The 22,993-nt window shown below is 45.3% G+C and overlaps 1 protein-coding gene across 1 annotated transcript in view; it reads left to right on the forward strand.

The window, feature by feature from the left end:
• LOC109884233 (piezo-type mechanosensitive ion channel component 2-like) overlaps window positions 1–22,993 on the forward strand; it is a 243,994-nt gene that overhangs the window by 210,293 nt on the left and 10,708 nt on the right. The window contains exons 51-53 of the mRNA XM_031806768.1: window positions 160–348; window positions 471–566; window positions 701–870. Of these exons, the coding sequence (XP_031662628.1) occupies window positions 160–348; window positions 471–566; window positions 701–870 (455 nt within the window). The remainder of the gene's footprint in view (window positions 1–159; window positions 349–470; window positions 567–700; window positions 871–22,993) is intronic.

Here is a 22,993-nt window from a genome sequence, read left to right on the forward strand (position 1 = left end):
TATCCTCAGTCCACACCTATAGTCCTCTCCTCTCCAGTGGTATCCTCAGTCCATAACTATAGTCCTCCTCTCCAGTGGTATCCTCAGCCCATAACTATAGTCCTCTCCTCTCCAGTGGTATCCTCCGTCCATAACTATAGTCCTGCTCTCCCCCTCCAGAGATACCCCCAGCCGCGGGGCCAGGCGAAGAAGCCGGTGGTAAAGTATGGGATGGGAGGGATGATCGTCATGCTTCTGATCTGTATCATCTGGTTCCCTCTACTCTTCATGTCTCTGATCAAGTCTGTGGTGGGGGTGGTCAACAGACCACTGGACGTCTCCTTCTCCATCACCCTGGCCGGGTTCCAGGTGCTGTAGCAGCTCAGAACCTAGGCTCTACTACTGATAGGTCCATCAGTTGATCGGGATCAGTCAGTCAGACAGTTATTTTCTTTGTTCTGTAGATTACATCTCTACGTTATGTTTTCCAGCCGATCTTCACTATGAGTGCTCAGCAGAACCAGCTCAGAGAAGTCTCCAAACATGACATCCATGGCACCTTCATGAGCTCATACCAGTCCTATCCTGTAAGTACACGGTTACAAGTATTTTATGCGACTACTATGTGTGTTGTCTCACTGGGTTGGTAGGCCGAACATGGGACAAATCTCCATAGTAACCGAGGGACAATATTCTCATCCCTCCTGTCCTCCCCCAACAGGAAGCGATGCGATGGTTGGAGTACTACATGCCAGAGGATCTGACCATAGCTGAGTTGGAGGGAAGCTCTAACAGTCTGTGGACCATCAGTCCTCCCAGTAGAACTAAGATCATGGAGATGCTCAGCTCCAAGGAGCAGTTCCCCATCACTGTAGCTTGGTCTATCCAACGGTAAGAACAGTCTCCCATTACTGTAGCTTGGTCTATCCAACGGTCAGAACAGTCCCCCAACACTGTAGCTTGGTCTATCCAACGGTAAGAACAGTCCCCCATCACTGTAGCTTGGTCTATCCAACGGTCAGAACAGTCCCCCATCACTGTAGCTTGGTCTATCCAACGGTCAGAACAGTCCCCCATCACTGTAGCTTGGTCTATCCAACGGTAAGAACAGTTCACCATCACTGTAGCTTGGTCTATCCAACGGTAAGAACAATCTCCCATCACTGTAGCTTGGTCTGTCCAAGAGTAGTAGAGTAGTGTAGAGCAGTAGAGTAGAGCAGTATAGAGTATAGTAGAGCAGAGCAGTATAGAGTATAGCAGAGCAGTATAGAGTATAGTAGAGTAGAGCAGTATAGAGTATAGTAGAGTAGTGTAGAGCAGAGCAGTATAGTAGTGTAGAGCAGTATAGAGTATAGTAGAGCAGTATAGTAGTGTAGAGCCGTATAGTAGAGTAGAGCAGTATAGTAGAGTAGAGCAGTATAGTAGTGTAGAGCAGTATAGTAGAGTAGAGCAGTATAGTAGTGTAGAGCAGTATAGAGTATAGTAGAGCAGTATAGTAGAGTAGAGCAGTATAGTAGAGTAGAGCAGTATAGTAGAGTAGAGCAGTATAGTAGAGCAGTATAGTAGAGTAGAGCAGTAGAGTAGAGCAGTATAGTAGTGTAGATTAGTGTAGAGTAGAGCAGTATAGTAGTGTAGTGTAGAGCAGTAGAGTAGAGTAGAGCAGTATAGTAGAGTAGAGCAGTATAGTAGAGTAGAGCAGTATAGTAGTGTAGATTAGTGTAGAGTAGAGCAGTATAGTAGAGTAGAGCAGTAGAGTAGAGTAGAGCAGTATAGTAGGGTAGAGTAGAGCAGTAGAGTAGAGCAGTATAGTAGTGTAGAGCAGTATAGTAGACTAGAGCAGTAGAGTAGAGCAGTATAGTAGTGTAGAGCAGTATAGTAGAGTAGAGCAGTAGAGTAGAGCAGTATAGTAGTGTAGAGCAGTATAGTAGAGTAGAGCAGTATAGTAGAGCAGTATAGTAGTGTAGAGCAGTATAGTAGTGTAGTATAGTAGAGTAGAGCAGTATAGTAGAGTAGAGCAGTATAGTAGAGTAGAGCAGTATAGTAGTGTAGATTAGTGTAGAGTAGAGCAGTATAGTAGTGTAGTGTAGAGCAGTAGAGTAGAGTTGAGTAGAGCAGTATAGTAGAGTAGAGCAGTACAGTAGAGCAGTAGAGTAGAGCCGTATCATATTGTAGAGTAGAGCAGTATAGTAGAGTAGAGCAGTAGAGTAGAGCAGTAGAGTAGGGTAGAGTAGAGCAGTAGAGTAGAGTAGAATAGTATAGTAGAGCAGTATAGTAGAGTAGAGCAGTAAAGTAGAGCAGTATAGTAGAATAGTATAGTAGAGTAGAGCAGTAGAGTAGAGTAGAGCAGTAGAGTAGAGCAGTAGAGTAGAGCAGTATAGTAGAATAGTAGAGTAGAGTAGAGCAGTAAAGTAGAGCAGTATAGTAGTGTAGTGTAGAGCAGTATAGTAGAGTAGAGTAGAGCAGTATAGTAGAGTAGAGCAGTATAGTAGTGTAGAGTAGAGCAGTATAGTAGAGTAGAGCAGTATAGTAGAGTAGAGCAGTATAGTAGAGTAGAGCAGTATAGTAGAGTAGAGTAGAGCAGTATAGTAGAGTAGAGTAGAGCAGTAGAGTAGAGTAGAGTAGAGCAGTATAGTAGAGTAGAGCAGTATAGTAGTGTAGAGTAGAGCAGTATAGTAGAGTAGAGCAGTATAGTAGTGTAGTGTAGAGCAGTATAGTAGAGTAGAGTAGAGCAGTATAGTAGAGTAGAGCAGTATAGTAGTGTAGAGTAGAGCAGTATAGTAGAGTAGAGCAGTATAGTAGAGTAGAGCAGTATAGTAGTGTAGTGTAGAGCAGTAGAGTAGAGTAGAGCAGTATAGTAGGGTAGAGTAGAGCAGTAGAGTAGAGCAGTATAGTAGAGTAGAGCAGTAAAGTAGAGCAGTATAGTAGTGTAGTGTAGAGCAGTATAGTAGAGTAGAGCATACTAGAGCAGTATAGTAGAGCAGTAGAGTAGAGCCGTATCATATTGTAGAGTAGAGCAGTATAGTAGAGCAGTGTAGTAGTGTAGAGCAGTATAGTAGTGTAGAGTAGAGCAGTACAGTAGTGTAGAGTAGAGCAGTAGTGTAGAGCAGTATAGTAGTGTAGAGCAGTAGAGTAGAGCAGTATAGTAGGGTAGAGCAGTAGAGTAGAGCAGTATAGTAGAGTAGAGCAGTATAGTAGTGTAGAGCAGTAGAGTAGAGCAGTAAAGTAGTGTAGAGCAGTAGAGTAGAGCAGTATAGTAGTGTAGAGCAGTAGAGTAGAGCAGTATAGTAGTGTAGAGCAGTAGAGTAGAGCAGTATAGTAGTGTAGAGATGTAGAGTAGAGCAGTATAGTAGTGTAGAGCAGTAGAGTAGAGCAGTATAGTAGTGTAGAGCAGTAGAGTAGAGCAGTATAGTAGAGTAGAGCAGTATAGTAGTGTAGAGCAGTAGAGTAGAGCAATATAGTAGTGTAGAGCAGTAGAGTATAGAAGAGCAGTATAGTAGTGTAGAGCAGTAGAGTAGAGCAGTAGAGTAGTGTAGAGCTGTAGAGTAGAGCAGTATAGTAGTGTAGAGCTGTAGAGTAGAGTAGAGCAGTATAGTAGTGTAGAGCTGTAGAGTAGAGTAGAGCAGTATAGTAGTGTAGAGCAGTAGAGTAGAGCAGTATAGTAGGGTAGAGCAGTAGAGTAGAGCAGTAGAGTAGAGCAGTATAGTAGTGTAGAGCAGTATAGTAGGGTAGAGCAGTAGAGTAGGGTAGAGCAGTAGAGTAGGGTAGAGCAGTAGAGTAGAGCAGTAAAGTAGGGTAGAGCAGTATAGTAGAGTAGAGCAGTAGAGTAGAGCACTATAGTAGTGTAGAGCAGTAGAGTAGAGCAGTAAAGTAGAGCAGTATAGTAGAGTAGAGCAGTATAGTAGAGTAGAGCAGTATAGTAGAGTAGAGTAGAGCAGTATAGTAGAGTAGAGTAGAGCAGTAGAGTAGAGTAGAGTAGAGCAGTATAGTAGAGTAGAGCAGTATAGTAGTGTAGAGTAGAGCAGTATAGTAGAGTAGAGCAGTATAGTAGTGTAGTGTAGAGCAGTATAGTAGAGTAGAGTAGAGCAGTATAGTAGAGTAGAGCAGTATAGTAGTGTAGAGTAGAGCAGTATAGTAGAGTAGAGCAGTATAGTAGAGTAGAGCAGTATAGTAGTGTAGTGTAGAGAAGTAGAGTAGAGTAGAGCAGTATAGTAGGGTAGAGTAGAGCAGTAGAGTAGAGCAGTATAGTAGAGTAGAGCAGTAAAGTAGAGCAGTATAGTAGTGTAGTGTAGAGCAGTATAGTAGAGTAGAGCATACTAGAGCAGTATAGTAGAGCAGTAGAGTAGAGCCGTATCATATTGTAGAGTAGAGCAGTATAGTAGAGCAGTGTAGTAGTGTAGAGCAGTATAGTAGTGTAGAGTAGAGCAGTACAGTAGTGTAGAGTAGAGCAGTAGTGTAGAGCAGTATAGTAGTGTAGAGCAGTAGAGTAGAGCAGTATAGTAGGGTAGAGCAGTAGAGTAGAGCAGTATAGTAGAGTAGAGCAGTATAGTAGTGTAGAGCAGTAGAGTAGAGCAGTAAAGTAGTGTAGAGCAGTAGAGTAGAGCAGTATAGTAGTGTAGAGCAGTAGAGTAGAGCAGTATAGTAGTGTAGAGCAGTAGAGTAGAGCAGTATAGTAGTGTAGAGATGTAGAGTAGAGCAGTATAGTAGTGTAGAGCAGTAGAGTAGAGCAGTATAGTAGTGTAGAGCAGTAGAGTAGAGCAGTATAGTAGAGTAGAGCAGTATAGTAGTGTAGAGCAGTAGAGTAGAGCAATATAGTAGTGTAGAGCAGTAGAGTATAGTAGAGCAGTATAGTAGTGTAGAGCAGTAGAGTAGAGCAGTAGAGTAGTGTAGAGCTGTAGAGTAGAGCAGTATAGTAGTGTAGAGCTGTAGAGTAGAGTAGAGCAGTATAGTAGTGTAGAGCTGTAGAGTAGAGTAGAGCAGTATAGTAGTGTAGAGCAGTAGAGTAGAGCAGTATAGTAGGGTAGAGCAGTAGAGTAGAGCAGTAGAGTAGAGCAGTATAGTAGTGTAGAGCAGTATAGTAGGGTAGAGCAGTAGAGTAGGGTAGAGCAGTAGAGTAGGGTAGAGCAGTAGAGTAGAGCAGTAAAGTAGGGTAGAGCAGTATAGTAGAGTAGAGCAGTAGAGTAGAGCACTATAGTAGTGTAGAGCAGTAGAGTAGAGCAGTAAAGTAGAGCAGTATAGTAGAGTAGAGCAGTAGAGTAGAGTAGAGCAGTAAAGTAGAGCAGTATAGTAGAGTAGAGCAGTAGAGTAGAGTAGAGCAGTAGAGTAGAGTAGAGCAGTATAGTAGTGTAGAGCAGTAGAGCAGTAAAGTAGAGCAGTATAGTAGAGCAGTATAGTAGAGTAGAGCAGTAGAGTAGAGCAGTATAGTAGGGTAGAGCAGTATAGTAGAGTAGAGCAGTAGAGTAGAGCAGTATAGTAGTGTAGAGCAGTAGAGTAGAGCAGTAGAGTAGAGCAGTAAAGTAGAGCAGTATAGTAGAGTAGAGCAGTATAGTAGAGTAGAGCAGTATAGTAGAGTAGAGCAGTATAGTAGAGCAGTATAGTAGGGTAGAGCAGTAGAGCAGCAAAGTAGAGCAGTATAGTAGAGTAGAGCAGTAGTGTAGAGCAGTATAGTAGGGTAGAGCAGTATAGTAGAGTAGAGCAGTAGAGTAGAGCAGTATAGTAGTGTAGAGCAGTAGAGTAGAGCAGTAAAAGTAGAGCAGTATAGTAGAGTAGAGCAGTATAGTAGAGTAGAGCAGTGGAGTAGAGCAGTATAGTAGAGTAGAGCAGTATAGTAGTGTAGAGCAGTAGAGTAGAGTAAGGTAGTATAGTAGAGCAGTAGAGTAGAGCAGTATAGTAGGGTAGAGCAGTCGAGTAGAGTAGAGCAGTAGAGTAGAGCAGTATAGTAGTGTAGAGCAGTATAGTAGGGTAGAGCAGTATAGTAGTGTAGAGCAGTAGAGTAGAGTAGTATAGTAGTGTAGAGCAGTAGAGTAGAGTAGAGTAGTATAGTAGAGTAGAGCAGTAGAGTAGAGCAGTATAGTAGTGTTGAGCAGTAGAGTAGAGCAGTATAGTAGGGTAGAGCAGTATAGTAGAGTAGAGCAGTAGAGTAGAGCAGTAGAGTAGAGCAGTATAGTAGAGTAGAGCAGTATAGTAGTGTAGAGCAGTATAGTAGGGTAGAGCAGTATAGTAGTGTAGAGCAGTAGAGTAGAGTAGTATAGTAGTAGTGTAGAGCAGTAGAGTAGTGTAGAGTAGTATAGTAGTGTAGAGCAGTAGAGTAGTGTAGAGTAGTATAGTAGAGTAGAGCAGTATAGTAGAGTAGAGCAGTAGAGTAGAGCAGTATAGTAGAGTAGAGCAGTAAAGTAGTGTAGAGCAGTAGAGCAGTAAAGTAGAGCAGTAGAGTAGAGCAGTATAGTAGAGTAGAGCAGTATAGTAGAGCAGTATAGTAGAGTAGAGCAGTAAAGTAGAGCAGTATAGTAGAGTAGAGCAGTATAGTAGAGCAGTATAGTAGAGTAGAGCAGTATAGTAGTGTAGAGCAGTAGAGCAGTAAAGTAGAGCAGTATAGTAGAGTAGAGCAGTATAGTAGAGCAGTATAGTAGTGTAGAGCAGTATAGTAGTGTAGAGCAGTATAGTAGAGTAGAGCAGTAGAGTAGAGCAGTATAGTAGAGCAGTAGAGTAGAGTAGTATAGTAGTGTAGAGCAGTAGAGTAGAGTAGTATAGTAGTGTAGAGCAGTAGAGTAGTGTAGAGTAGTATAGTAGTGTAGAGCAGTAGAGTAGTGTAGAGCAGTAGAGTAGTGTAGACCGTAGAGTAGAGAGTATTAGTAGTGTAGAGCAGTAGAGTGTATAGTAGAGTAGAGCAGTATAGTAGAGTAGAGCAGTAGAGTAGAGCCAGTATAGTAGAGTAGAGCAGTAAAGTAGAGCAGTATAGTAGAGTAGAGCAGTATAGTAGAGCAGTATAGTAGAGTAGAGCAGTAAAGTAGAGCAGTATAGTAGAGTAGAGCAGTAGAGTAGAGCAGTATAGTAGAGTAGAGCAGTAGAGTAGAGCAGTATAGTAGTGTAGAGCAGTATAGTAGAGTAGAGCAGTATAGTAGAGTAGAGCAGTAAAGTAGAGCAGTATAGTAGAGTAGAGCAGTATAGTAGAGCAGTATAGTAGTGTAGAGCAGTATAGTAGAGCAGTATAGTAGTGTAGAGCAGTATAGTAGAGTAGAGCAGTATAGTAGTGTAGAGCAGTAGAGTAGAGCAGTATAGTAGAGTAGAGCAGTAGTAGTGTAGAGTAGAGCAGTATAGTAGTGTATACGGCAGTATAGTAGAGCAGTATAGTAGTGTAGAGCAGTATAGTAGAGCAGTATAGTAGTGTAGAGCAGTATAGTAGAGTAGAGCAGTATAGTAGTGTAGAGCAGTAGAGTAGAGCAGTATAGTAGAGTAGAGCAGTAGTGTAGAGCAGTAAAGTAGAGCAGTATAGTAGAGAGGACGTGCTTCTAGACCTGCATTGCTTGCTGTTAGGGGTTTTAGGCTGGGTTTCTGTACAGCACTTTGAGATATCAGCTGATGTACGAAGGGGCTATATAAATAAATTACCCCCTGTATATAGCCTCCACATTGACTCTGTACCGGTACCCCCTGTATATAGCCTCCACATTGACTCTGTACCGGTACCCCCTGTATATAGCCTCCACATGTGACTCTGTACCGGTACCCCCTGTATATAGCCTCCACATTGACTCTGTACTGGTACCCCCTGTATATAGCCTCCACATTGACTCTGTACCGGTACCACCTGTATATAGCCTCCACATTGACTCTGTACCGGTACCCCCTGTATATAGCCTCCACATTGACTCTGTACCGGTACCCCCTGTATATAGCCTCTACATTGACTCTGTACCGGTACCCCCTGTATATAGCCTCCACATTGACTCTGTACCGGTACCCCCGTGTATAGGCCTCTACATTGACTCTGTACCGGTACCCCTGTATATAGCCTCCACATTGACTCTGTACCAGTACCCCCTGTATATAGCCTCCACATTGACTCTGTACCGGTACCACCTGTATATAGCCTCCACATTGACTCTGTACCGGTACCCCCTGTATATAGCCTCCACATTGACTCTGTACCGGTACCCCCTGTATATAGCCTCCACATTGACTCTGTACCGGTACCCCCTGTATATAGCCTCCACATTGACTCTGTACCGGTGCCCCCTGTATATAGCCTCCACATTGACTCTGTACCGGTACCCCCTGTATATAGCCTCCGCATTGACTCTGTACCGGTACCCCCTGTATATAGCCTCCACATTGACTCTGTACCGGTACCCCCTGTATATAGCCTCCACATTGACTCTGTACCGGTACCCCCTGTATATAGCCTCCACATTGACTCTGTACCGGTACCCCCTGTATATAGCCTCCACATTGACTCTGTACCCCTGTATATAGCCTCCACATTGACTCTGTACCGGTACCCCCTGTATATAGCCTCCACATTGACTCTGTACCAGTACCCCCTGTATATAGCCTCCACATTGACTCTGTACCGGTGCCCCCTGTATATAGCCTCCACATTGACTCTGTACCGGTACCCCTGTATATAGCCTCCACATTGACTCTGTACCGGTACCCCCTGTATATAGCCTCCACATTGACTCTGTACCGGTACCCCCTGTATATAGCCTCCACATTGACTCTGTACCGGTACCCCCTGTATATAGCCTCCACATTGACTCTGTACCGGTACCCCCTGTATATAGCCTCCACATTGACTCTGTACCCCCTGTATATAGCCTCCACATTGACTCTGTACCGGTACCCCCTGTATATAGCCTCCACATTGACTCTGTACCGGTATCCCCTGTATATAGCCTCCACATTGACTCTGTACCGGTACCCCCTGTATATAGCCTCCACATTGACTCTGTACCGGTACCCCCTGTATATAGCCTCCACATTGACTCTGTACCCCCTGTATATAGCCTCCACATTGACTCTGTACCCCCTGTATATAGCCTCCACATTGACTCTGTACCGGTACCCCCTGTATATAGCCTCCACATTGACTCTGTACCGGTACCCCCTGTATATAGCCTCCACATTGACTCTGTACCCCCTGTATATAGCCTCCACATTGACTCTGTACCGGTACCCCCTGTATATAGCCTCCACATTGACTCTGTACTGGTACCCCTGTATATAGCCTCCACATTGACTCTGTACCCCCTGTATATAGCCTCCACATTGACTCTGTACCGGTACCCCCTGTATATAGCCTCCACATTGACTCTGTACTGGTACCCCCTGTATATAGCCTCCACATTGACTCTGTACCATAACACCCTGTATATAGCCTCCACATTGTACCGGTACCCCCTGTATATAGCCTCCACATTGACTCTGTACCGGTACCCCCTGTATATAGCCTCCACATTGACTCTGTACCGGTACCCCCTGTATATAGCCTCCACATTGACTCTGTACTGGTACCCCCTGTATATAGCCTCCACATTGACTCTGTACTGGTACCCCTGTATATAGCCTCCACATTGACTCTGTACCATAACCCCTGTATATAGCCTCCACATTGACTCTGTACCGTAACACCCTGTATATAGCCTCCACATTGACTCTGTACCGGTACCCCCTGTATATAGCCTCCACATTGACTCTGTACCGGTACCCCCTGTATATAGCCTCCACATTGACTCTGTACCGGTACCCCCTGTATATAGCCTCCACATTGACTCTGTACCGGTACCCCCTGTATATAGCCTCCACATTGACTCTGTACCGGTACCCCCTGTATATAGCCTCCACATTGACTCTGTACCGGTACCCCCTGTATATAGCCTCCACATTGACTCTGTACCGGTACCCCCTGTATATAGCCTCCACATTGACTCTGTACCGGTACCCCCTGTATATAGCCTCCACATTGACTCTGTACCGGTACCCCTGTATATAGCCTCCACATTGACTCTGTACCGGTACCCCCTGTATATAGCCTCCACATTGACTCTGTACCGGTACCCCCTGTATATAGCCTCCACATTGACTCTGTACATGTACCCCCTGTATATAGCCTCCACATTGACTCTGTACCGGTACCCCCTGTATATAGCCTCCACATTGTACCGGTACCCCTGTATATAGCCTCCACATTGTACCGGTACCCCCTGTATATAGCCTCCACATTGACTCTGTACCGGTACCCCCTGTATATAGCCTCCACATTGACTCTGTACCGGTACCCCTGTATATAGCCTCCACATTGACTCTGTACCGGTACCCCCTGTATATAGCCTCCACATTGACTCTGTACCGGTACCCCCTGTATATAGCCTCCACATTGACTCTGTACCGGTACCCCCTGTATATAGCCTCCACATTGACTCTGTACCGGTACCCCCTGTATATAGCCTCCACATTGACTCTGTACCGGTACCCCCTGTATATAGCCTCCACATTGACTCTGTACCGGTACCCCCTGTATATAGCCTCCACATTGACCCGGTACCCCCTGTATATAGCCTCCACATTGACTCTGTACCGGTACCCCCTGTATATAGCCTCCACATTGACTCTGTACCGGTACCCCCTGTATATAGCCTCCACATTGACTCTGTACCGGTACCCCCTGTATATAGCCTCCACATTGACTCTGTACCGGTACCCCCTGTATATAGCCTCCACATTGACTCTGTACCGGTACCCCCTGTATATAGCCTCCACATTGACTCTGTACCGGTACCCCCTGTATATAGCCTCCACATTGACTCTGTACCGGTACCCCCTGTATATAGCCTCCACATTGACTCTGTACCGGTACCCCTGTATATAGCCTCCACATTGACTCTGTACCGGTACCCCTGTATATAGCCTCCACATTGACTCTGTACCGGTACCCCCTGTATATAGCCTCCACATTGACTCTGTACCGGTACCCCCTGTATATAGCCTCCACATTGACTCTGTACCGGTACCCCCTGTATATAGCCTCCACATTGACTCTGTACCGGTACCCCCTGTATATAGCCTCCACATTGACTCGGTACCCCCTGTATATAGCCTCCACATTGACTCTGTACCGGTACCCCCTGTATATAGCCTCCACATTGACTCTGTACCGGTACCCCCTGTATATAGCCTCCACATTGACTCTGTACCCCCTGTATATAGCCTCCACATTGACTCTGTACCGGTACCCCCTGTATATAGCCTCCACATTGACTCTGTACCGGTACCCCTGTATATAGCCTCCACATTGACTCTGTACCGGTACCCCCTGTATATAGCCTCCACATTGACTCTGTACCGGTACCCCCTGTATATAGCCTCCACATTGACTCTGTACCGGTACCCCCTGTATATAGCCTCCACATTGACTCTGTACCCCCTGTATATAGCCTCCACATTGACTCTGTACCGGTACCCCCTGTATATAGCCTCCACATTGACTCTGTACCGGTACCCCCTGTATATAGCCTCCACATTGACTCTGTACCGGTACCCCTGTATATAGCCTCCACATTGACTCTGTACCGGTACCCCCTGTATATAGCCTCCACATTGACTCTGTACCGGTACCCCCTGTATATAGCCTCCACATTGACTCTGTACCGGTACCCCCTGTATATAGCCTCCACATTGACTCTGTACCGGTACCCCCTGTATATAGCCTCCACATTGACTCTGTACCGGTACCCCCTGTATATAGCCTCCACATTGACTCTGTACCCTGTATATAGCCTCCACATTGACTCTGTACCGTACCCCCTGTATATAGCCTCCACATTGACTCTGTACCGGTACCCCCTGTATATAGCCTCCACATTGACTCTGTACCGGTACCCCCTGTATATAGCCTCCACATTGACTCTGTACCGGTACCCCCTGTATATAGCCTCCACATTGACTCTGTACCCCCTGTATATAGCCTCCACATTGACTCTGTACCCCCTGTATATAGCCTCCACATTGACTCTGTACCGGTACCCCCTGTATATAGCCTCCACATTGACTCTGTACCGGTACCCCCTGTATATAGCCTCCACATTGACTCTGTACCCCCTGTATATAGCCTCCACATTGACTCTGTACCGGTACCCCCTGTATATAGCCTCCACATTGACTCTGTACGGTACCCCCTGTATATAGCCTCCACATTGACTCTGTACCGGTACCCCCTGTATATAGCCTCCACATTGACTCTGTACCGGTACCCCTGTATATAGCCTCCACATTGACTCTGTACCGGTACCCCCTGTATATAGCCTCCACATTGACTCTGTACCGTAACCCCTGTATATAGCCTCCACATTGTACCGGTACCCCCTGTATATAGCCTCCACATTGACTCTGTACCGGTACCCCCTGTATATAGCCTCCACATTGACTCTGTACCGGTACCCCCTGTATATAGCCTCCACATTGACTCTGTACCGGTACCCCCTGTATATAGCCTCCACATTGACTCTGTACCGGTACCCCCTGTATATAGCCTCCACATTGACTCTGTACCGTAACACCCTGTATATAGCCTCCACATTGACTCTGTACCATAACACCCTGTATATAGCCTCCACATTGTACCGGTACCCCCTGTATATAGCCTCCACATTGACTCTGTACCGGTACCCCCTGTATATAGCCTCCACATTGACTCTGTACCGGTACCCCCTGTATATAGCCTCCACATTGACTCTGTACCGGTACCCCCTGTATATAGCCTCCACATTGACTCTGTACCGGTACCCCCTGTATATAGCCTCCACATTGACTCTGTACCGGTACCCCCTGTATATAGCCTCCACATTGACTCTGTACCGGTACCCCCTGTATATAGCCTCCACATTGACTCTGTACCGGTACCCCCTGTATATAGCCTCCACATTGACTCTGTACCGGTACCCCCTGTATATAGCCTCCACATTGACTCTGTACCGGTACCCCCTGTATATAGCCTCCACATTGACTCTGTACCGGTACCCCCTGTATATAGCCTCCACATTGACTCTGTACATGTACCCCCTGTATTTAGCCTCCACATTGACTCTGTACCGGTACCCCCTGTATATAGCCTCCACATTGTACCGGTACCCCCTGTATATAGCCTCCACATTGTACCGGTACCCCCTGTATATAGCCTCCACATTGACTCTGTACCGGTACCCCCTGTATATAGCCTCCACATTGACTCTGTACCGGTACCCCTGTATATAGCCTCCACATTGACTCTGTACCGGTACCCCCTGTATATAGCCTCCACATTGACTCTGTACCGGTACCCCTGTATATAGCCTCCACATTGACTCTGTACCGGTACCCCCTGTATATAGCCTCCACATTGACTCTGTACCAGTACCCCCTGTATATAGCCTCCACATTGACTCTGTACCAGTACCCCCTGTATATAGCCTCCACATTGACTCTGTACCGGTACCCCCTGTATATAGCCTCCACATTGACTCTGTACCGGTACCCCCTGTATATAGCCTCCACATTGACTCTGTACTAGTACCCCTGTATATAGCCTCCACATTGACTCTGTACCGGTACCCCCTGTATATAGCCTCCACATTGACTCTGTACTGGTACCCCTGTATATAACCTCCACATTGACTCTGTACCGGTACCCCCTGTATATAGCCTCCACATTGACTCTGTACCGGTACCCCTGTATATAGCCTCCACATTGACTCTGTACCGGTACCCCCTGTATATAGCCTCCACATTGACTCTGTACCGGTACCCCTGTATATAGCCTCCACATTGACTCTGTACCGGTACCCCCTGTATATAGCCTCCACATTGACTCTGTACCGGTACCCCCTGTATATAGCCTCCACATTGACTCTGTACCAGTACCCCTGTATATAGCCTCCACATTGACTCTGTACCGGTACCCCCTGTATATAGCCTCCACATTGACTCTGTACCGGTACCCCTGTATATAGCCTCCACATTGACTCTGTACCGGTACCCCCTGTATATAGCCTCCACATTGACTCTGTACCGGTACCCCCTGTATATAGCCTCCACATTGACTCTGTACCGTAACCCCTGTATATAGCCTCCACATTGACTCTGTACCGGTACCCCTGTATATATAGCCTCCACATTGACTCTGTACCGGTACCCCCTGTATATAGTCTCCACATTGACTCTGTACCAGTACCCCCTGTATATAGCCTCCACATTGACTCTGTACCAGTACCCCCTGTATATAGCCTCCACATTGACTCTGTACCGGTACCCCCTGTATATAGCCTCCACATTGACTCTGTACCAATACCCCCTGTATATAGACTCCACATTGACTCTGTACCGTAATACCCTGTATATAGCCTCCACATTGACTCTGTACCGGTACCCCCTGTATATAGCCTCCACATTGACTCTGTACCGGTACCCCCTGTATATAGCCTCCACATTGACTCTGTACCGGTACCCCTGTATATAGCCTCCACATTGACTCTGTACCGGTACCCCCTGTATATAGCCTCCACATTGACTCTGTACCGGTACCCCCTGTATATAGCCTCCACATTGACTCTGTACCGGTACCCCTGTATATAGCCTCCACATTGACTCTGTACCGGTACCCCTGTATATAGCCTCCACATTGACTCTGTACCGGTACCCCCTGTATATAGCCTCCACATTGACTCTGTACCGGTACCCCCTGTATATAGCCTCCACATTGACTCTGTACCGGTACCCCCTGTATATAGCCTCCACATTGACTCTGTACCGGTACCCCCTGTATATAGCCTCCACATTGACTCTGTACCGGTACCCCTGTATATAGCCTCCACATTGACTCTGTACCGGTACCCCCTGTAGATAGCCTCCACATTGACTCTGTACTAGTACCCCCTGTTATATAGCCTCCACATTGACTCTGTACCGTCCCCCCTGTATATAGCCTCCACATTGACTCTGTACCGGTACCCCCTGTATATAGCCTCCACATTGACTCTGTACCGGTACCCCCTGTATATAGCCTCCACATTGACTCTGTACCAGTACCCCCTGTATATAGCCTCCACATTGACTCTGTACCAGTACCCCCTGTATATAGCCTCCACATTGACTCTGTACCGGTAACCCCCTGTATATAGCCTCCACATTGACTCTGTACTGGTACCCCCTGTATATATAGCCTCCACATTGACTCTGTACCGGTACCCCCTGTATATAGCCTCCACATTGACTCTGTACCGGTACCCCCTGTATATAGCCTCCACATTGACTCTGTACCGGTACCCCCTGTATATAGCCTCCACATTGACTCTGTACCGGTACCCCCTGTATATAGTCTCCACATTGACTCTGTACCGTAACACCCTGTATATAGCCTCCCACATTGACTCTGTACCGGTACCCCCTGTATATAGCCTCCACATTGACTCTGTACCGTAACACCCTGTATATAGCCTCCACATTGACTCTGTACCGGTACCCCCTGTATATAGCCTCCCATTGACTCTGTACCGGTACCCCCTGTATATAGCCTCCCACATTGACTCTGTACCGGTTACCCCCTGTATATAGCCTCCACATTGACTCTGTACCGGTACCCCCTGTATATAGCCTCCACATTGACTCTGTACCGGTACCCCCTGTATATAGCCTCCACATTGACTCTGTACCGGTACCCCCTGTATATAGCCTCCACATTGACTCTGTACCAGGTACCCCTGTATATAGCCTCCACATTGACTCTGTACCGGTATCCCCTGTATATAGCCTCCACATTGGCTCTGTACCGGTACCCCCTGTATATAGCCTCCACATTGACTCTGTACCGGTACCCCCTGTATATAGCCTCCACATGACTCTGTACCGGTACCCCCTGTATATAGCCTCCACATTGGCTCTGTACCGGTACCCCCCTGTATATAGCCTCCACATTGACTCTGTACCGGTACCCCCCTGTATATAGCCTCCACATTGACTCTGTACCATAACACCCTGTATATAGCCTCTACATTGACTCTGTACCGGTACCCCCCTGTATATAGCCTCCACATTGACTCTGTACCGGTACACCCTGTATATAGCCTCCACATTGACTCTGTACCGGTACCCCCTGTATATAGCCTCCACATTGACTCTGTACCGGTACCCCCTGTATATAGCCTCCACATTGACTCTGTACCGGTACACCCTGTATATAGCCTCCACATTGACTCTGTACCAGTACCCCCTGTATATAGCCTCCACATTGACTCTGTACCAGTACCCCCTGTATATAGCCTCCACATTGACTCTGTACCGGTACCCCCTGTATATAGTCTCCATATTGACTCTGTACCAGTACCCCCTGTATATAGCCTCCACATTGACTCTGTACCGGTACCCCCTGTATATAGCCTCCACATTGACTCTGTACCGGTACCCCCTGTATATAGTCTCCATATTGACTCTGTACCGGTTATCCCCTGTATATAGCCTCCACATTGACTCTGTACCGGTACCCCCTGTATATAGTCTCCATATTGACTCTGTACCGGTGCCCCCTGTATATAGTCTCCACATTGACTCTGTACCGGTACCCCCTGTATATAGCCTCCACATTGACTCTGTACCAGTACCCCCTGTATATAGCCTCCACATTGACTCTGTACCGGTACCCCCTGTATACAGCCTCCACATTGACTCTGTACTGGGACCCCCTGTATATAGCCTCCACATTGACTCTGTACCGGTACTCCCTGTATATAGCCTCGTTATTTTTGCTCTTTAGTTTTTTAGTTATGTGGAAGGACCACCAGAGGGCAGGCTGGACTCACGGATAGTAGCCCAACTTGTATTGACAGAAATCCCTCAGTAGAGAGCTGTGTTTGATCAAGAAAACCTACTCCTGACTCGTTTATTCCACCTTTCCGCTTTAAAGTGACGCCAAATGACTTGGTCCGCTCACTTTTAGTTTATTTAGTGAATATTTTTTTATAGAACTCTTATTTTTCTTTAAAATGTGTGTACCGTTGACACCAGGCGGGATGGGGCCATGGACTCATGCTGATTACGCCAAATCCTGACTCTGCCGTCAGCATGACGCAACAGGATCTGGGATTTCGTCGGGCCAGGCAATGTTTTTCCACTGATAGGAACCCAGTGTGGTTGTCTGCCGCAATAGCCAATCCGTGACAAGAACCGACGGGTTGTGCGTTCCGAGATGCCGTTCTGCACACCACTGTTGTACAGTACCGTTATTTACCTGTTTGTGGCCAGCCTGTTAGCTTGCACGATTCTTGCCTTTCTCCTTCCACCTCTCTCATCAACGAGCTGTTTTCAGCCACAGGACTGCCGCTGACTGGATGTGTTCTGTTTGTCTCACCTTTCTCGGTAAACCTGCACACTGTCGTGCGTGAAAAGCCCAGGAGGCCGTTTCTGAGATACTGGAACTGACACACCTGTCACGAACGATAATACCACACCCAATGTCACTTAGGTCACTAGTTTAGCCTATTCTAGCATTCAATCCAACAGCAAATGAATGTCTCGATCCCTGTCTGCCTACTTTCTATAGAAAGCCATGGCTGTCTGTTGGAGCTAACCATTTTGGTAAGCGGGGTGGTGTACCTAATAAACTGGCCACTGAGTGTGTATCTTTTCATAAACACAATGTGACTCCAAGAGACAGATTGGAATGTCTGACTGAAATACGCAACAAATCAGAATGAGTGGAGTTTGAATTTGTTAAAGCGCAGGACATGATTGTTTGGTTGTAGGACAGAGCGACAAAATGCAGAACGGTCCTGTGCAATCTGGGACATGTGGTCACCCTACCTTCACCAAAGCAGTCATTCTGAGTGCAGGTTGTTTTGATAAAATATTCCTCTGGCTGGATTCCAATAGGAATTACTAATCACTTCACAAACCACCATATTGTGACTTGCAGGTCTGACGTGGCCTATGAGCCAGGATTTTCAGACCACAATGTCAAGGATAACTAGGCCTTAACTAAAGTCTGAGGATAACTAGGCCCTAACTAAGGCCTGAGGATAACTCGTTTATAACTAAAGCCTGAGGATAACTAGGCCCTAACTAAAGTCTGAGGATAACTAGTTTATAACTAAAGCCTGAGGATAACTAGTTTATAACTAAAGCCTGAGGATAACTAGGTTATAACTAAAGTCTGAGGATAACTAGTTTATAACTAAAGTCTGAGGATAACTAGGCCCTAACTAAAGCCTGAGGATAACTAGTTTATGACTAAAGTCTGAGGATAACTAGTTTATAACTAAAGCCTGAGGATAACTAGTTTATAACTAAAGCCTGAGGATAACTAGGCCCTAACTAAAGCCTGAGGATAACTAGTTTATAACTAAAGCCTGAGGATAACTAGGCCCTAACTAAAGCCTGAGGATAACTAGGCCCTAACTAAAGCCTGAGGATAACTAGGTTATAACTAAAGCCTGAGGATAACTAGTTTATAACTAAAGCCTGAGGATAACTAGGTTATAACTAAAGTCTGAGGATAACTAGTTTATAACTAAAGCCTGAGGATAACTAGGCCCTAACTAAAGCCTGAGGATAACTAGGTTATAACTAAAGCCTGAGGATAACTAGGCCCTAACTAAAGCCTGAGGATAACTAGGTTATAACTAAAGCCTGAGGATAACTAGTTTATAACTAAAGCCTGAGGATAACTAGGCCCTAACTAAAGCCTGAGGATAACTAGGTTATAACTAAAGCCTGAGGATAACTAGGCCCTAACTAAAGCCTGAGGATAACTAGGTTATAACTAAAGCCTGAGGATAACTAGGCCCTAACTAAAGCCTGAGGATAACTAGGTTATAACTAAAGCCTGAGGATAACTAGGCCCTAACTAAAGCCTGAGGATAACTAGGTTATAACTAAAGCCTGAGGATAACTAGGCCCTAACTAAAGCCTGAGGATAACTAGGCCCTAACTAAAGCCTGAGGATAACTAGGCCCTACCACTGAGGATGGATCACTCTCCAACACTATCTTACGTCATCATAGTGGGCAGCTGAACACGGTATACTGGAAGCACTCGGTTTGTTATTTTAACTAAGGTATAGCCAGTCTTTGTTAAACATAAATACCGAACTTGTTTTTGCATGGATTCCACGACACGGTTAACTTTTAACAACTAGGTCCGCTATTTCTTCACCCGTAATCCTGTTCAACAGACAGGTTAAAGTCTGCTTGAAAAGAGCCACTAACCTAGCTAAACTGCTAACGTTAACCATCACCTGCTTAACAGACAGGTTAAAGTCTGCTTGAAAAGAGCCGCTAACCTAGCTAAACTGCTAACGTTAACCATCACCTGCTTAACAGACAGGTTAAAGTCTGCTTGAAAAGAGCCGCTAACCTAGCTAAACTGCTAACGTTAACCATCACCTGCTTAACAGACAGGTTAAAGTCTGCTTGAAAAGAGCCGCTAACCCAGCTAAACTGCTAACGTTAACCATCACCTGCTTAACAGACAGGTTAAAGTCTGCTTGAAAAGAGCCGCTAACCCAGCTAAACTGCTAACGTTAACAATCAAGCTAACGAAGGTAGTCCCAGATCTGTTTTCCAATGGAGCCCTCTTTGTCTGGAGAGGCAAATGAATGATCCCAGATCTGTTTTCCCATGGAGCCCTCTTTGTCTGGAGAGGTAAATGAATGATCCCAGATCTGTTTTCCCATGGAGCCCCATGGAGCCCTACTACGCTTTGTTTCAGGACAAACTGGATCACTTAGAGTTCCAATGTGGCAGGATCTGTATCTACTACGCTTTGGATCAGGACAAACTGGATCACTTAGAGTTCCAATGTGGCAGGATCTGTATCTTCTACGCTTTGTTTCAGGACAAACTGGATCACTTAGAGTTCCAATGCGGCAATAGTTTACTTGCCGAGGATTATAGGCTTGAGGTGACTTCCTTGATCATGGAATTCTTACCTTTTCTACACAGGTGGCTGGGCGGCGTTCACGCATGTTGAATGCATCTCCGTCTTGTCGTTTGTCGTTATCCGACTGGCCGGTGTTGCCCGGAGTTTGTTCGCCAGGGGAGCCATCTCCTGCCTCTCCTCCCCCATTTCATAGCGGACTCGAAGGAGCACAGCAAGAAGAGCATGACAATCAACGATGGCCGCATCTCACGAGCCATGGAAGCCGAAGACAGCGGCCTGCTGCAAAGCAGCCTACACTCCCAGCGAGAGGCCTGGAGAGGATACAAACAACAAATAGTTTTGCTGCCCTAGAGCCTGATCTTCCTGCACCTTTTTCGCTGGGGGTGCAGCAGGCAACAGGAGTAGGTGTCACACCCACTTGGGAGAACCATTTTTCTGGAGGCAGAGTTCTTGTAGAACATGCCTGGGGATGGTCTCTGAACAGTGGGAGGGGGCTTAATTAGCCTCTGGATTTGGGTGGGATAGGCTGGGAGAGACTCCTGCCATTGTTGGGCTCAAAGGCTTTGACACCTCTCACTTCACACCTCAGTGGTAATTGAAGTTGTATCTTGTCTGTCCTAGCAGGCTTGGTAGCCTGAACTTAGCGTTCAGTCCCCATAAAGTAAAATATAGCATTGTAATGTACTTTATTTTTAATTTTTCATCTTGGCTTCCAAAATAGCATCAAACCAAACATTACTCACTCAGTTCCAGGTTGGATGGTGTCCTCAGGTCTCTGCTGTTTGTTTGCCAGAGCACCCGCTGTATATCTTGGAAAAAGGAATCCTTGGTAGTAGGAATCCTTCCAGGTAATTTTTTAGGTTTGGAGTTTTGATCTGGGGTGAAGGTTATGCTGTGGAAGGTAGCATCCTGTATATGTCCCTTTCAAAAAAATCTAAGTTTATCTAACTCCAAATCTATCTTTTTATAAAAACATGCTGAAAAATGCAGGAGCTCACATGCAGCTGTGTCTCGCTCTCTCCCCTCTGGAATAAAAATAAAAGGAGTACTGATTAGTAGAGTTTAGTAGAGTAGAGTGGGGATTAGTAGAGTAGAGTAGAGTTTAGTAGTGTAGAGTGGGGATTAGTAGAGTAGAGTAGAGTTTAGTAGAGTAGAGTGGGGATTAGTAGAGTTTAGTAGAGTAGAGTTTAGTAGAGTAGAGATTAGTAGAGTTTAGTAGAGTAGAGTTTAGTAGAGTAGAGTGGGGATTAGTAGAGTTTAGTAGAGTAGAGTTTAGTAGAGTAGAGATTAGTAGAGTTTAGTAGAATAGAGTTTAGTAGAGTAGAGTGGGGATTAGTAGAGTTTAGTAGAGTGGAGTTTAGTAGAGTAGAGTGGGGATTAGTAGAGTAGAGATTAGTAGAGTTTAGTAGAGTGGAGTTTAGTAGAGTAGAGTGGGGATTAGTAGAGTAGAGATTAGTAGAGTTTAGTAGAGTGGAGTTTAGTAGAGTGGAGTTTAGTAGAGTAGAGTGGGGATTAGTAGAGTAGAGTTTAGTAGAGTAGAGTGGGGATTAGTAGAGTTTAGTAGAGTAGAGTTTAGTAGAGTATAGTTTAGTAGAGTAGAGTGGGGATTAGTAGAGTTTAGTAGAGTATAGTTTAGTAGAGTAGAGTGGGGATTAGTAGAGTAGAGTAGAGTTTAGTAGAGTAGAGTGGGGATTAGTAGAGTTTAGTAGAGTAGAGTTTAGTAGAGTAGAGTGGGGATTAGTAGAGTTTAGTAGAGTGGAGTTTAGTAGAGTAGAGTGGGGATTAGTAGAGTAGAGATTAGTAGAGTTTAGTAGAGTGGAGTTTAGTAGAGTAGAGTGGGGATTAGTAGAGTAGAGTATAGTTTAGTAGAGTAGAGTGGGGATTAGTAGAGTAGAGTAGAGTTTAGTAGAGTAGAGATTAGTAGAGTTTAGTAGAGTAGAGTTTAGTAGAGTAGAGATTAGTAGAGTTTAGTAGAGTAGAGTTTAGTAGAGTAGAGTGGGGATTAGTAGAGTTTAGTAGAGTGGAGTTTGGTAGAGTAGAGTGGGGATTAGTAGAGTAGAGATTAGTAGAGTTTAGTAGAGTGGAGTTTAGTAGAGTAGAGTGGGGATTAGTAGAGTAGAGTATAGTTTAGTAGAGTAGAGTGGGGATTAGTAGAGTAGAGTAGAGTTTAGTAGAGTAGAGTGGGGATTAGTAGAGTTTAGTAGAGTAGAGTTTAGTAGAGTAGAGATTAGTAGAGTTTAGTAGAGTAGAGTGGGGATTAGTAGAGTTTAGTAGAGTGGAGTTTAGTAGAGTAGAGTGGGGATTAGTAGAGTAGAGATTAGTAGAGTTTAGTAGAGTGGGGATTAGTAGAGTAGAGATTAGTAGAGTTTAGTAGAGTGGAGTTTAGTAGAGTGGAGTTTAGTAGAGTAGAGTGGGGATTAGTAGAGTAGAGATTAGTAGAGTTTAGTAGAGTAGAGTGGGGATTAGTAGAGTAGAGATTAGTAGAGTTTAGTAGAGTAGAGTAGGGATTAGTAGAGTAGAGATTAGTAGAGTTTAGTAGAGTAGAGTATAGTTTAGTAGAGTAGAGTAGGGATTAGTAGAGTAGAGATTAGTAGAGTAGAGTAGGGATTAGTAGAGTAGAGATTAGTAGATTAGAGTTTAGTAGAGTAGAGTAGAGTTTAGTAGAGTAGAGTAGGGATTAGTAGAGTAGAGATTAGTAGAGTAGAGTAGAGATTAGTAGAGTAGAGTAGAGATTAGTAGAGTAGAGTAGAGATCAGTAGAGTAGAGTAGAGATCAGTAGAGTAGAGTAGAGATCAGTAGAGTAGAGTAGAGATCAGTAGAGTAGAGTAGAGAATAGTAGAGTAGAGTAGAGATTAGTAGAGTAGAGATTAGTAGAGTAGAGTAGAGATCAGTAGAGTAGAGTAGAGTAGAGAATAGTAGAGTAGAGTAGAGATTAGTAGATTAGAATTTAGTAGAGTAGAGTAGAGATTAGTAGAGTTTAGTAGAGTAGAGTAGGGATTAGTAGAGTAGAGATTAGTAGAGTAGAGTAGAGATCAGTAGAGTAGAGTAGAGATCAGTAGAGTAGAGTAGAGAATAGTAGAGTAGAGTAGAGTAGAGTAGAGAATAGTAGAGTAGAGTA

Source organism: Oncorhynchus kisutch, linkage group LG27 (genome assembly GCF_002021735.2).
Source record: "Oncorhynchus kisutch isolate 150728-3 linkage group LG27, Okis_V2, whole genome shotgun sequence".
NCBI lineage: Eukaryota > Metazoa > Chordata > Actinopteri > Salmoniformes > Salmonidae > Oncorhynchus > Oncorhynchus kisutch.